Genomic DNA, 14,676 nt, shown 5'->3' with positions numbered 1-14,676 from the left:
TTTATTCTGCCAAATTGGTGTAATCGGCAAATCAATATTGGTTGGACTCAGTACCTAGAAAAAAAGTATTGGGACACACGCAGTGTTCGTGACAGGTGTCCCCACCTGGTGGCTGTCCTCGACCTGGGTCAGGTCTCTCCCGCTGGCCTGAGCGATCCTCTTCCCGGACACCAGATTTCCCACCATCACCGAGGCAGGGCCGATCTCTGCGGAGGACCAAGAAGATGGTCATGACATTTGACTCCACGGGGTTTCTGCAGGTATCAGCACATCAAATTTCAAACTCATTTAATGCCCACATCGCACACACATAAACGGTACATATGCATAATTACTGTTTATATATTAGGGCTGTCAGTCATTTTTAATCGTAATTAATCGTATGATTTCCATAGTTAACCCAGGATTAATCATAAATCAATCTGATCTCAACGTACAATTAAATATATTTTTTTCCACGCTAATTAAGTCGAGGGTGGCGGGCCCACAGGAAGGGGGACCCACCTTGCCTTTTCGGGCTATACGATACCATGGGTGGAGGCCCGGCCACCAGACGCTCGCCTTCGAGCCTCGCCTCCGGGTTGCGGTTGTATCACGGCAGTAAATATACGGCAAATCATTTGTGAAGTTGCAGGTAACAGTTGCAATTAAAAGGAGTGTAAAACATGGAGTCATTTGGTGTATTTGGAACATGAAGCAACTTGGTCAGGAAAGTGAAAATCTGAAAATATTATACCCCGGGAGGCGAGAATTTTTGAAGCGAGTTGAAAGCAATTATATTGAAATCCCCACGTGGGTCGTGATTTCGGAAAACTGGACGAAACGGTTTCAGGCCCCGCCGCGCGATATCAAAGTCCCGTCCTGGTGATTGCGCAACATTGCGCGGCCCACCTGGTTGCTTCTGTCGAGGTTTGGGCAGGTTGGTGACGCAGGTGTGCGGGCACATCAGCACGTTGGAGGGGTGCAGCGCCCCCTCCAGGAAGAGCTGCCTGGTCTCGCACAGGTGGATGCCCCCCAGGGGAGTCTTGGGCAGCGTGTTGGACGGAACCAGAACCAGACAGTACACGCCCACCTGGTGGATGCCGTCGATAGCCTGCGCGACCACCAAAAGCACGTGCGTGTTTATCTGCGCGTTTATCTGCGCGTAGATCCCGGCGCGCGTGCGCGTACCTGCAGCACGCGGCTCATCCACTGGAAGCTGTCCTCCTCCGTGGCGTCGGGACGCTGCTCGGCGACCACCACCATCCTCTCGTCGTGCAGGACCTCGATGGAGAACACCGCCATCCTGGCGCGCGCAGATCAAATATACGCTGACTGCCTGGCGTCCATGTCACTCACCAGCCACCAGGCCACTTTCGCGTTTGAATGTTAGCACTAAAATGGATGACCTTCAAATATGATATTGCACGTTTTGGCACGTGTGGAATGTGGAGTCAACATTTTGGACTGGCAAACTTTTTGATCCAGTTTACAAATACGTACCAACCTACTAATTTTTCATTTTATTTTTGGAACCATTTTGGCTTCTATACCAATACAGTCAAAAACAAGTAAACATGACTTACCAGTGATTTATTTGTATGGTTTATTATTATTTCTGCAGTGCTTGATTTACATCCTGCATTTTTTCACCATAATACCGATTCCACTAGTATTTTTTATATATATATATATATTTTTTAAAAACAATTTTTAAAGAAAGACCTATACATATCCCAAAATAGCAAATTCCCTTAAAATTGCAATGACAATTTTGTATGATCTTTTTCCATTCGTTCATAAAAGAATAAAAGACACATTTTTTATAGAGCACACAATAAAAATAATTTTAATAAATAAATAAAATGAAACAAATAAACCAGTGGCCAGAAAAAGTCCCAATCAATATATCTGGTTGTAATATATATATTTTTAAAGGATTACAGTGAAGTGCAATGAATTAAATTCAAGTAACATTTAAGAATATCTCGCAATGACCAGAGTTTTTTTTTTTTTAAGAGCAAGAGAAGAGAAAGAGAGAAAAAAAAAAAAGACCAGAGTTGTGGCAACACAAAATTGCCAGTCAGCGTTTAATTGATTGGCAATCGTGGTGTCTCAATCTGACCACTAGGTGGCAGCCATGTCATGCTATGCTCAAAGAAGAAGAACTCATCCGATTGAATTCATTGCATAGCTGAGCTGAAAATAAGTGAGCTTGTGGCCGCACCCTAAAGGTTGCGTGTAAAAATAGAATCACTTGGTTTGCATGCAAAGATATTCGCAACATTGTTGGTCTTTTTTCATTTGTTGACACGTCCGCATTTTTAAAATGTAATCCATTTACGTTTACCGTATTTTTGATCAATATTAGTTGTTACATTCAGTCTCTTAAATTTGTAAACAATAAGAATGGTCAAAAGATATTCTTATTTGTTTACTTTTATTTGATGTCATTTTGGTTTATGATGACGTAACATTAAAGTGGAACGTTCGAGTGTTTGGGTCTCTTTTTGTGGTTGGTTCTTCATTTTTTTTGTTACATTGACAAGATTTGTGAATGTTTTGTCATTTTGTATTTGACAATTAAAAATAAGAGTTTGGAAAACATGGCAACAAATAAACTGGTTGTTGACAAATCCAAGACGGACTGATCACAAACACGCGAACCGACAGCGACCGCCGGCCAATATCGAAACCATGATCGGAAGCTAGATGCTAATCTCACCTTTTGATTAGCAAGCTTTAAACGTGTAAATCAGGGGTGCTCAAGTTCGGTCCTCGAGAGCCCCCATTCAGCCTGTTTTCCATGTTTCTCTCCACTAACACACCTGATTCATGATCGGGATCGTTATCAGGCTTCTGCAAAGCTTGCTGATTAGCTGATCATTAGATTCAGCTGTGTTGCAGGAGGGAAACATGGAAAACAGGCTGGATAGGGGATCTCGAGGACCGAACTTGAGCACCCCTGGACTGTAAATAATAGACGATGACCTCATAAGGGCAGTGATCCTTGTTATACGTGCGCAGAAATGGCAAATCCAGGTTCAGAAAGTAAAAACCCTGCCACAGTTTGGCTTTAGCCTTTCGTGCAAGCTTGCTAGCAAGCACCCGGGGGAGCTAGCTAGCGAGCTAGCTAGCTAGCTAGCACCTGAGGCTAAAGCCAAACTGTGGCAGGGTTTTTACTTTCTGGACCTCCGCATACGGAATGTCTCCTCACCGCCCCCTGTAGACGAACTTCATGGGCTCCACGGCGAGCGCCGTGGCGACAATGTCGTCGGCGTTGTGGTGGCGCCCGCCCACCGCCATCAGGCCGTCCGTCTTGCCCGCCACGTGCACCAGGCCCGACGAGCTGACGAAGCCCAGCAGGCCCGTCCTGGTGAAGGGAAAGTCGCCGACGGCGGCGCCGGCGCCGGTGACGGGGACGACCTGCAGACAAGCGCCACCGCTCAGCGACATCGGCAAAAAAGCCAAATAAGAAAAAGAAGAAGAAAAAGACGCAGCCTTTTCCAACCTGAAAGGTGTTCTTGGTCATCCCGCTGAGGCCGTAGTAGGACGTCCCCGTGGCGACCGTGCACGCGCACAACTCGCCGACCTCGTCGGCTTTACACAGCTGAGGGACGCCGTCCATCTTCACCACGCACACCACCGCTGTGGACGGGAACCGCGACGAGGTGGACGTGCACACACGTTTACGCTTACGACACTTTCAACACTTGCACTTCCTGTTTACGGCCCAATATTTTTTGACAAAGGTCTGCGTAGTGTGTGTGTGTGCGCGTGTTTTTTAAACTTCCTATCGGTGTCCCCAATAGTTTTCAATATCTCATCAAAGTTGTGTGCGTGTCTGTGTGAGCATTTTGCCAATTTTTCCACTTCCTGTAGGTGTCATAATATATTTGTCAAAATGTCGTTGGTGCGTGCGTGCGTGCGTGCGTGCGTTTGCTGACCTCCGGGCAAGACGCGTCCAACGTCCTGCAGGGCGAGCACGGCGAGTTTGTCGTCCGAGTCGAGTCGCACCACCCCGTGACTGAGACTGTGCATGGACAAAACGCCGCGAGGTGGCGTCGCGCTCGCGTCCTCCGCAGGCCTGACGACACAAGACGCACGCATCATCGTCGATGTATATTACACTCTAAAAACTGTTTTTTTACGATGTGTCAAAATGGACCGATTCTCTACTTGGGTACATTTGAGCCAAGAAATGGGTCTTTTAGTGTAAAACAACTCAGAAGTATTGTTCATATCATCTACTTGGGTCAAAAAAATCGTGTCATTTTGTATAAAAAAAAACCCCCAGAAAGTTGGGTCACCAAATTTGTTGGGCTCGTTTTTTTGTGTGGTCTTTTTATTATTTTATTTTGCTGTAAAGTCAATGCCTGCTTTTCTTGAAAAACAATTAGGAAGGTTTATGTCAATTAAAAAAATATTTTTGGGGGGTTAAAAAAATGAAAAAAATCCAATGCATTAACTCATTCACTTGCAGCCATTTTGACTGAAGCAACCCCCTTCGCTCCTGGCTGTTTGACTGGATTTGGACTGATTTTGCAAGGCCCACAAAGAAAGATTAGTCTCTTCTTTTATCAGAAAAAAAGTATATTTCTACTTGTTTCTGATTTGCAGCAATTAGCATTAGAATATAGCTAAGTTTCATCATTATTCACAAAACTGTTTAAAACTGTGGGGGGGGGGGGGGGGGTTGGAAGCTTTTTTCAACATGGCCTTGGTGGATCTCTTATACTCTGCTGCCACCTGCTGGCCGTTTGTGTAATAACTACAATTTCTTCAACCGTTCTTTGCAGTTGTTTGGCGTCATCAAAGCTTTCTGTATGCACTAGCACAGAAGTGTGTCAAACATACGGCGCGCGGGCAGAATTAGTCCCGCAAAGGGGTTTAATCCGGCCCGCAAGACGATTTTGTAAAGTAAAAAAAAAATTGTAATATCGGACCAATAAGTGAAGTGCGCATCTGGACTGCACGGTGCATTATGGGTAGCGGCGTGGTGCATTGTGGGTAGGCTAAAAAAAATGAATTGCATCCAATGGAATGAGCTCTGATTTCTAACATTTCAACATTTTTAATGTGTTTTAAACATGCATAGCATGTGGTTTAAAAACATATCAATACATCTTTGGGACACTTAAAACATTTAAAATAGAACGTATTTATACGTTTTTGGGGAACAAATGAGTCAATGACAATTATTTATAAATCAATTATTTTTGGATATTCACATTCGTCATTGACATTCTCTCTCCCACATGCATGTTGCGTGCGTGCGTGCGTGCGTGCGTGCGTACCTCCTGATGGCCACGGTGAGCGCCTCGGGCGAGCTGGCGCAGGGACAAATGACGTCCGACTTCAAACCTTTGGCGTGGAAGACGTTGAGGAAGGCGTCACAGGACGAGACGGACCCTACGAGAGAGGAACTAAGTGGCTTCTATTCAAAGTCACAACACGAGTACAATCCACTCACATATCACGTTGAAACACAAAATGAACTGAAATATGTGTATTGGTGCCGTGTATGAGAGCGTTTTAGTAGTGTACTGTATATGTGCAATAAAAATCAGTAGTGTGTGAGAGTATTTCAGTTGTGTATGTGAGTTAAAGACAATTCTGGGGTGATGTGAAAGCATTTCATTAGTGTTTTATTAAAAGTGCAGGAGCATTTCAGTTGTGTGTATGTGAGCTAATTAAATGTCAGGAGCATGTGTGAGAGTGTTTTTATAAAATGTATGCAAGCGTTTTGGAAATAAATGTGGTCAATAAGAATTTAGTGCGGTGTGAGAGCATATGTGTGAGAATCTTTCAGAATTTGTGAATGAGAGCCTTTCAGTTGCGTGTGTGCGAATGTTTTAGTAGTGTTACGAGAATATTTCAGTCGTGCTTGTGTCAGTGTGTCAGCTTTGTGTGAGAATGTTTCAGTAGTGTTTATGTTTATTTCTGTTATTCTGTGTGAAAGAGAGTTTCAGTCGTGAATGTGAGAGTATTTCAGTAGTGTACTGTATATGAGCAAACAAAAATTAGTAGCATGTGAGAGCATTTTAGTGATTTTAGTGTTAGTGAGCTAAAAAAAAAAATTCTGGGGTGAATGAGAGTGTTTCATTAGTGTGTGTTTTATTAAAGTGTGAGAGTATTTCAGTTGTGTGTATTCAAGCTAATTAAATGTCAGTAACATGTGTGAGAGCGTTGTTGTAAAATGTATGCAAGCGTTTTGGGAATAAATTGAGCAAGACATTTTTTGTGTTGAGAGCATATCAATCGTGTCAGATAATGAAGTTCAGTTATTTGTGTGAGAGGTTTCAGTTGTGTGTAAGAGTGTTTTTAATAGTGCATATGAGAGGCTTCCAGTAGCATGTGTGTATATATTTTAATAGTGTTACGAGAACATTTTAGTTGTGCTTATGTCAGCTGTGTGTGAGAATGTTTCAGTAGTGTGCATTTAAGCGTTTCTGTTGTGTGAATGAGAGTTTCAGTCCCGCAAGTGAGAGCATTTCAGTAGTGTACGGTTTATGAGCAAACAAAATCAGTACCTTGTGAGGGCATTTTAGTTGTGTGAATGTGAGCTAAAAAAAAATTCTGGGGTGTTGTGAGAGTGTTTCATTAGTGTTGTTAAAAGTGTGAGAGCCTGTCAGTTGTGTACGCAAGCTAATTAAATGTCAGTAACGTGTGAGAGCATTGTAAAATGTATGCAAGCGTTTTGGGAATAAATATATATATTTATAAAAAAAATAAAAAATAAATGAGCAAGAAGAATTTAGTGTTGTGTGAGAGCATGTCAATTGTGTCAGATAATGAAGTTCAGTTATTTGTGTGAGAGGTTTCAGTTGTGTGTGAGAGTGTTTTTAGTAGTGCTTATGTCAGTGTGTCAGCTGTGTGAGAATGTGCATGTGAAAGTTGCAGTCGTGCGCATGAGAGTATTTTAGTGGCACGTGCGTACGTTGTTGTTTTTTGCGCGAGCGGACTTACAGGGATTGGCGCCGTCGGCGACCAGCAGCATCCTGAGCGAGGCCAAGTTGATGTCGCGCTGGTCACGATGCGCCACCAGAGCCCAATGCATGTCGCGCGACTTGACGCACGCCACCTTGGCTGAACACGCAACACACACGTGGACGTCGCGTCGCGGGATTTGGGCGTCGTCGTTTGCGTTACCTTTGAACTGGCACACTTTCTGGATCCACGACAGCGGGTTGATCTTCATCAGGGCGTACGGGACGCTCACCACGTGCATCATGTTCATCACGCTCTGACACACAAACGCGCGTTTGGCCAACGTTAGCGCAGATTAAGGCTTGGAGTCCACAACATGATTTTTTTTTTAATGTTGCTTAAAATGTGATTGTTTTTGTCTTGTCATAATGTGAAAAAAATAGGCGATTAAATCAATCAATTAATCGTATGACTTCAGTAGTTAAGTCACAATTCATCGCAAATTTTATATCGGTTCTAAATGTACAATAAAAAATAAAAAATACATAAAAAGACCCCGAGGACCACACAATTCATGCTGAACTAAAAGCCAAGGAATAAAAGATTAACAAAAAAAAATTAACAATTTGTGTAATTAATCGCATGACTTCAATAGTTAACTCACGATTAATCACAAATTTTATATCTGTTCTAAAAAAAATTTGTTTTTATACTCTTACTCATAAAAGTGGAAAAAATGTTAAACTCATTGAATTATGGCTGCATCTTTTAGTAATGGATGCGGTAATTTCATAATAATTCATAAAATTGAGTTAAAATAAAAAAAGATGTATTGTACTGTAAAAAAACAAAACAAGTGTGATATTGATTTGTGTTGAGGTCATCTTTCTGCCACTAGATGGCATAATTGCATTTGTAAGACATTGGTGACAGCTCAGTGCATTTTTATTCTCATATTAAGAGCTAACATGAAGTCAATTGTAAAATACAACTTGTTTTGACACAGCAAGAAAAATATCAGGACAAGATTTTTGCCAATTTTTAACTCGGGCTAATATTAGCCAATTATCCAGTCGGGCTCAACTGTCGTTTACTAAACCTGAAGGAGAAGAAGAAGAAGTAAGCAGAAGTTCAAGGTTACCTATTTTGAGAAACCAAATTTTAAAAAATGAAGGAAAATGGTGTGAATAATATATTATAATAAAATAAAAATAATACATAATAAAACAATAAATATATATTTTTTATATAATAAATTATACTTAAATCAAATAATAATAAATCGAAATTTGAAGTTTAACCAGGGAAGAAAATCATCACCCCAAAAATATATAACACAACTTCTGCGCGTGCTCCGAAACGTCATCATCATTCAGTTCAAATGCTGCCTATTTACGAGAAACAAAAAGGTCAGCATGTTGTTGTTGCAAATTGATCATTTAGATTTGAAAAAGTTATAATGTTCTGAGAATAAAGTTGTACTTTTTCCCCCAAAGAATTTGTTTAGTTTTTTTGTTTTTGTTTTAATCTGAGCAAAATTAAAGTTAGATAAAAAAAATTTTTTTAAAGTCAACAAATGAAATTGCTTAACTCATTGACTGGCAGCTTTTTTCACTGAAGCAACCCCTTTCGCTCCCGGCTGTTTTACTGGATTTTGACAAATTTTTCAAGGCCCACAGAATATTATGTTCTATTGCTATAAAAACATGGAACCAACCAAAATAAAGATTAGAGTCTCTTCTTTCATCAGGAAAAAAAGTACATTTGTATTTGTTTCAGTTGTATCTGCAGCAATTAGCATTAGAATTTAGTTAAGTTTCATCATTATTCACAAATCAGTTTAGAACTGTGGAGGAAATTAGCTTTTTTTTTTTCAACATGGCCTTGGCTGATCTCTTATACTCTGCTGCCACCTGCTGCCCGTTTTTGTAATAACTACCATTGCTTTATGCGACCTCTTCATGTCAGAAGCTGCATCAAAGCCTTCTATATGTTCTAGCTTTTAAAACAAAAAAACTTAAAACACGTATAAATACGTTTTTGGGAGTGAATGACAAAGTATTTAACAAACATGTTCATACGTTTTTGGGTTTGAATGAGTTAATATGGAAATAAATTCATTATTTTGAAAGTGAAAACTTTCCCAAAGTGAAATCAAATAGAATTAATAATAATAATACGCCTTTTGTTCGGGGAAAACAGGAATTGTTTATCAACAGGGGTGTGTAGAGTTTTGCTAGCCACTGTATATACTGTATGTCGATGTTTGTGTGCGTTTCTCACGGTGAGGACAGCATGCCAAAGTCCAACGTCCTTCTTGAAGTCCAGAACGTTGACCATGGTCTCGGCTGGACACACACACACACACACACACACAAAAACGTCACGCGAGCGCCACCTAGAGGATGATGATGACGACGACGAAGATGATGTCACCTTCGGTGTAGGCGCAGGCCTGCGTGAGGGACTGACAGTGAGTCAACATGGCGGCGCGCGTCACCGTCACACCCAGGACGCCGCCATCTTTGCACGTCTTGTACTGACGCGCAAACACACAATTATTTTCATTGGCCAAGTTCAATTCAAGCGTGTATCGCAATAATATTATTCATATTTACATGGAAAAATGTTTTTGGGGGGGTTATCTCATGTTTTTAGTTGTTATAGTGGATAATAATAATAATATGATAATACTTGTAAATTTACCAAGCTTATATTATATTAACAGTTTTAACATGAACATCATGCAAATCAACTTGTGGCTGTGATTGGTTAGCTAAGATCCAATCATGAACCAGAAGTGTTGACATCAACCAAATGATGTGTTTTATTGGTTTAGAAATCTAAAACCAAACCGTATTTAAAAAAAATAATAATCCCCTGTAATCTGAGGATATACATCAATAATCACGGACAAGTTGTACTTTATAAACCGGCTGTAAGCAGAAAAAGCAGGATTGAAGAGGTTTTGACATTCACTCATGTCCAGCAAAAATGAGACTGGCTGAAATACTTCCTGTTTTCACTCTTCTTTCAAATTTTGCCTCAAACATAAGAGTATGCCATCTAGTGGTCATAGTGGAATTACACCCTATGTAGTCCGTGCCCAAAAAAAAGAAGAAGAGTATAATAGATATCAGCAAAATGGGGAGGACCATAAACTCGGGTTTCCTTGCCCACATGAAAGGACACTCCAGTTATGGAGGATCAAAACTGCCAAAATTTAAAATAAATAAATGACTAAATAAATAAATAAATAAAGTGAAAATAAAAACAGATATAGTATAATACAAAAAAATAAATACAAAAAAATTAATATAAATGGAAATAAAAACATAAAACTACAAAAAGTAAAGATAAATATAAAAATTAAAAACGAGATTCAAAAAACACAAATTAATGTGGAAATAAATACATAAATATAATTAAATATCAATCAATAAATTTTGTGAAAATAAAAACAGATATAAAAAATAAAATAAAAAAATTAAATACAAAAAATTAATATAAATGGAAATAAAGATAAATAAATAAAAACGAGATTAAAAAAATTAACAAACAAATAAATAAACAAGAGTAAAAAATAAAAACGAGATTCAAAAAATAAAAATAGAAATAAATGTGGAAATCAATGCAAAAATAAATACATAAATAGAATTAAATATCAATCAATAAATAAAAACGCTCTGCTCTCACATTTATTTATGTCATGTTGCAGACGCTTTGCCAGGTCAAAATGATATTTTTTATATCCGTTTGTATTTTCACTTTCTAGATACCCAGTAGCATAATTATGCCATTTTCCCCCCCCACTTCACTCGAGTGGAACCTGAAGCTGTATTTCGTTTTTTGTTTTGTTTTTAAATGCAGCCGTATTTTGTATTGCGACGGCCATGTTGCGTGTGTCACCTCGATGTATGCCGTGTCGTGTCCGGCGTCCCTGATGTGCGGGAACCAGTCTCGGGGGGGTTTCCACAAGTGTTTGGATTCCGTCACGATCCACAGCAGCTTGGGCCAGCCTGCAAGTACGCACACGCAAATGTACACACACACACACACACAAACACACACACTCCTTTTTCACTTTAATAAATGTCATCGTAATAATGCATATATTTGTGGAGACGGGGGTCAAGCTGTATTTTACAATTTTAAAATGTGCAGAATTTCACTAGTTACTCCGATAGCTCTTAACATGAAAATAAAAATGCACTGAGCTGTCACCAATGTCTTACAAATGCAATTTTGCCATCTAGTGGCAGAAAAATGACCTCAACACAAATCAAGATCACACCGTTTTTTACAGCTCAGTATGTCTTTTAAATTTGAATTAAATTTTATTAATTACTATGAAATTACTGTATCAATAACAAAGATGCAGCCATATTTCTATTAGTTTAATTTTTTCCATTAATATGTTAACAAGAGTATGAAAACTTAGAAAAAAATATTTTATTCTACATTTTAGAAAAGTCATGTGATTAATTTGATTAAAAATTGTAGTCGCCTATTGACACCCCGATGTTTTCTACACATAATATTAATATGAATGCATCAGATAGATATAATGCTTTCTCTTTTGCTTTCACACACTCAAGACAACAACAATTTCATTCAAACATTCTCACCCAAAAAAATAATAAAAAATTGGCAATTTTTATTATTATTATTATTTATTTTTTTCTCTTTTGTTTCTGAGGGGGAAAAAAATCACATAGCCTTCCACCTTTTTTCCTTCAAATAATTTCTTAGCTAACATTACAACTTTTCTGTTTCTCCACACAAGCAACTTTTCACTTCTTCATTGTATTTAATTTCTGTGGTGAGTAACCGAGCCCAACCGAGTAATCGATAAATCCGCCGATATTAGCTTTTTTTCAACAATCCAGCAAATACTTCAGGACAAAGTCTGTAAACCAATCAAATCTTCTCCATGAAATTCAGATCTTTATGATATAATTTAGGGACAAAAAAAAAGAAAAATAATTAATTTAGATTTAGACGCTTGATGACTCCTCATGTTCTGTAGGTGTCCCAATACTTTTGTCCAAATTCAGCATCTACATTTTCCTTTTTTTCCTGTTTTTATTTTTTTAATTTTTTAAGTAAATAAATAAAAATAAATAAAACACAAATAAATAAATAAACAAATAAATTAATTAATTTAAAAAAAATTTTTTTTTAAAGCATTGACATTTCTTGGTGCCCCAATACTTTTACTCGGCGAAGGCGTCGCAACTATTGTGTCCAAACATGCGCGTGTGCGTGCATGTTTGCGTGGGAGTGACCTTTAAAGTGCAGAATCTCCCCCGTGGCACTTTTGGGAAGTCCTTTGTGGCAGAGGTCGCTGGTGAGAGCCACGCTGACGCCACAGCTGCCCAACAGGAAGCCAATCTGCTGACTGCCCGCGTCCTGACGAAAGAAAACGGCGCCGGCTGCGTTAGCGCGTTACCGTCACGCCGGCGGACGCAAAGAAAAGTCCCAAATGGGCACTGACCTTCCTGGTGAGAGGCACTTCGATGGGTACGGGGACCACGTCGGCCAGCAGGCAGCCGTAGAACGCCGTCATGAATGAGCCGGGGTCGTTGTTGGGGAACACCAGCGCCACCTACCGGAAGGAGGACAAACACGCACGTTGTCATCAGGACATTTTTATCCTGTGTGCTTTGACGCTTTTAGGACAACCCGGGTTCAAATTTCAATTGAAGATAATTAATTTGTACAGTTTATTTTATCAAATTTCTAGCATGGATTTACTACAGCCGGCAAAATTTATTGATTAATCGACAAGTAATCGATTAAATTAATCCACAACTATTTTCACACGCAACCTATATTGATTTCTAACGCAGATTTTTTTTGTCATTAAATTTCTATTTCTGTTAATAAATATTCATATTAAAACGTAAATATTATTAATAAATCATTTAAATTTGCTGGTTAAAAATTAATAAATCAGTTCCCAACTGAAATCAGAAAATAAACAAAATATCTGTATCAGCTGATCTTTTTTTTTTCAAGCCGTTTAATTTTTTATAAATATTTTTTTTACACACACAAAAAACAACGAATCTTGGGGGCAAAACAAAAAGTCGGAGTAAAAGAGGCTTTAAATTCAAATAAAAAAAATTGGATTGAAAAAACTAACCAAAAGCTTATACCAGCACCACTTCTACTGATTTTTTTTTTTTTGAGCTGGCAAAATTCATCGATTAATCGACAAGTAATTGATTAAATTAATCAACAACTATTTTCACACGATTTATTTTGTCATTAAATTTCTATTTCTATTAATAAATATTAATCTATTTATATTAATAAATATTAATATTAATCTATTTATATTAATAAATATTAATATTAATCTATTTATATTAATAAATATTAATATTAATCTATTTATATTAATAAATATTAATATTAATTAAGAAATATTATCAATAAATCATTTAAATTTACTGATTAAAAAAGCTAAACAAAAAAATTAATTCCCAACTGAAATCAGATGACTCATGAAATAAACAAAATATCTGTATCAGCTGATCTTTTTTTTTCAAGCCGTTTAATTTTTTATAAATATTTTTTTTACACACAAACACAAAAAAAATCATGGCGGCAAAACAAAAAATCGGAGTACAAGATGTTTTCAAAAACACAGCACAATTTTATACCAGTACCACTTCTACTGATTTTTTTTAACAGATGTTGTATTTTTTTACTATTATTATTATTATTATTTTATATTATAGCGGCTGCTTTTGTTCGGCTGCGATTCTTAAGCATGCGTCACGCATAATCGCGGCACGAGCGCACGCCTGCTACTGACTCGGTCTCCGGGTCTGACGAGAGGATCGTGTTTGGTTCCCAGCTTGTGCGACAGGTTGTAGGCCACCTTCACACTCCTGGACCAAAGTTTACCTGCAAACACAACACACACACGCGCGCATGCATCAAACAAGAAAAGAAAGAATTAGACGGCGTGCGTGTGTTGAATATGATAATAATCACATTTAAATCGAAATGTAAACGCTTTTTATACTAATGCGTACGGATGGTATTTTAACGGAACGCATGTTTCTGCTTGTCGAGTTTCACGAGGTCGAATAAGTAAAACGAGGTCATAATTCTAGAGCGCCAGGTGGCTGGTAAGACGTAGCTACGCTGACTACGTTATAGTGAGCAAAGTCGGGATCGAGCGATTATCGGCGGCGATATTCAGCATTTTGACGAATATCCGCATCGGCATTTTTGAAGAATCGCGCAGCCGTTAAGGGATCAATTTGAAAAGGTTAACTTTCAAGTCACTGGGAACTCTCTGCACATTTTCTTTCATTTGAAATTGGGAAAACTTTATTGACTCTGGAACGCAATAGGGAGCGATTTATTTGCATTGTTTTGATAGAAAGCACACACAAAAATCGAATATTTTGGAAATCTCGTTAAGAGTTAGAGTTTGTATTTTTTATTTTGATGCCAATATTTTCCCTTTGACGTGAACATGAATATCAGCTCCAAATATCGGTTATCGGCCTCCTTGACTGCTACTAGTCATCGGTAATGGTATCGGCTCTGAAAAAAAAAACATATCGGTCCATCTCTAGAACAAAGTATTTGAAGGGCTCAATTGTACAATTCGTTTTAATGCAACATATTTTTTATTTCATACTTTTTCACTCACAATACTTTCATTCTACATTTGTTTTCACTTTCAGCACGTGTCCCAATAAATACTTTTATCTACATTTTTCAAAACCTTTTCCACTTTCT

At 38.3% G+C, this 14,676-nt stretch overlaps 1 protein-coding gene across 2 annotated transcripts in view; it reads right to left on the bottom strand.

The window, feature by feature from the left end:
- The window catches only part of LOC147180436 (disco-interacting protein 2 homolog C-like), a 73,626-nt gene that overhangs the window by 16,558 nt on the left and 42,392 nt on the right, over window positions 1-14,676 (bottom strand). For both annotated transcript variants that reach the window (XM_086075176.1, XM_086075183.1), the window contains exons 9-23: window positions 13,736-13,827; window positions 12,407-12,517; window positions 12,198-12,321; window positions 10,819-10,928; window positions 9,346-9,448; window positions 9,193-9,257; window positions 7,132-7,225; window positions 6,949-7,068; window positions 5,277-5,391; window positions 3,927-4,066; window positions 3,491-3,627; window positions 3,197-3,405; window positions 1,171-1,285; window positions 892-1,093; window positions 106-206 (exon numbers count right to left, since the gene is read on the bottom strand). In XM_086075176.1, the coding sequence (XP_085931302.1) occupies window positions 106-206; window positions 892-1,093; window positions 1,171-1,285; window positions 3,197-3,405; window positions 3,491-3,627; window positions 3,927-4,066; window positions 5,277-5,391; window positions 6,949-7,068; window positions 7,132-7,225; window positions 9,193-9,257; window positions 9,346-9,448; window positions 10,819-10,928; window positions 12,198-12,321; window positions 12,407-12,517; window positions 13,736-13,827 (1,838 nt within the window). The remainder of the gene's footprint in view (window positions 1-105; window positions 207-891; window positions 1,094-1,170; window positions 1,286-3,196; window positions 3,406-3,490; window positions 3,628-3,926; window positions 4,067-5,276; window positions 5,392-6,948; window positions 7,069-7,131; window positions 7,226-9,192; window positions 9,258-9,345; window positions 9,449-10,818; window positions 10,929-12,197; window positions 12,322-12,406; window positions 12,518-13,735; window positions 13,828-14,676) is intronic.

The sequence above is a fragment of the Leptonotus elevatus genome, chromosome 1, assembly GCF_054856555.1.
Source record: "Leptonotus elevatus isolate MCC_2025b chromosome 1, RoL_Lele_1.0, whole genome shotgun sequence".
Lineage (NCBI taxonomy): Eukaryota > Metazoa > Chordata > Actinopteri > Syngnathiformes > Syngnathidae > Leptonotus > Leptonotus elevatus.
The sequence above is the reverse complement of the archived record's forward strand: the minus strand, read 5'-3'. Positions and strand labels throughout refer to the sequence as shown.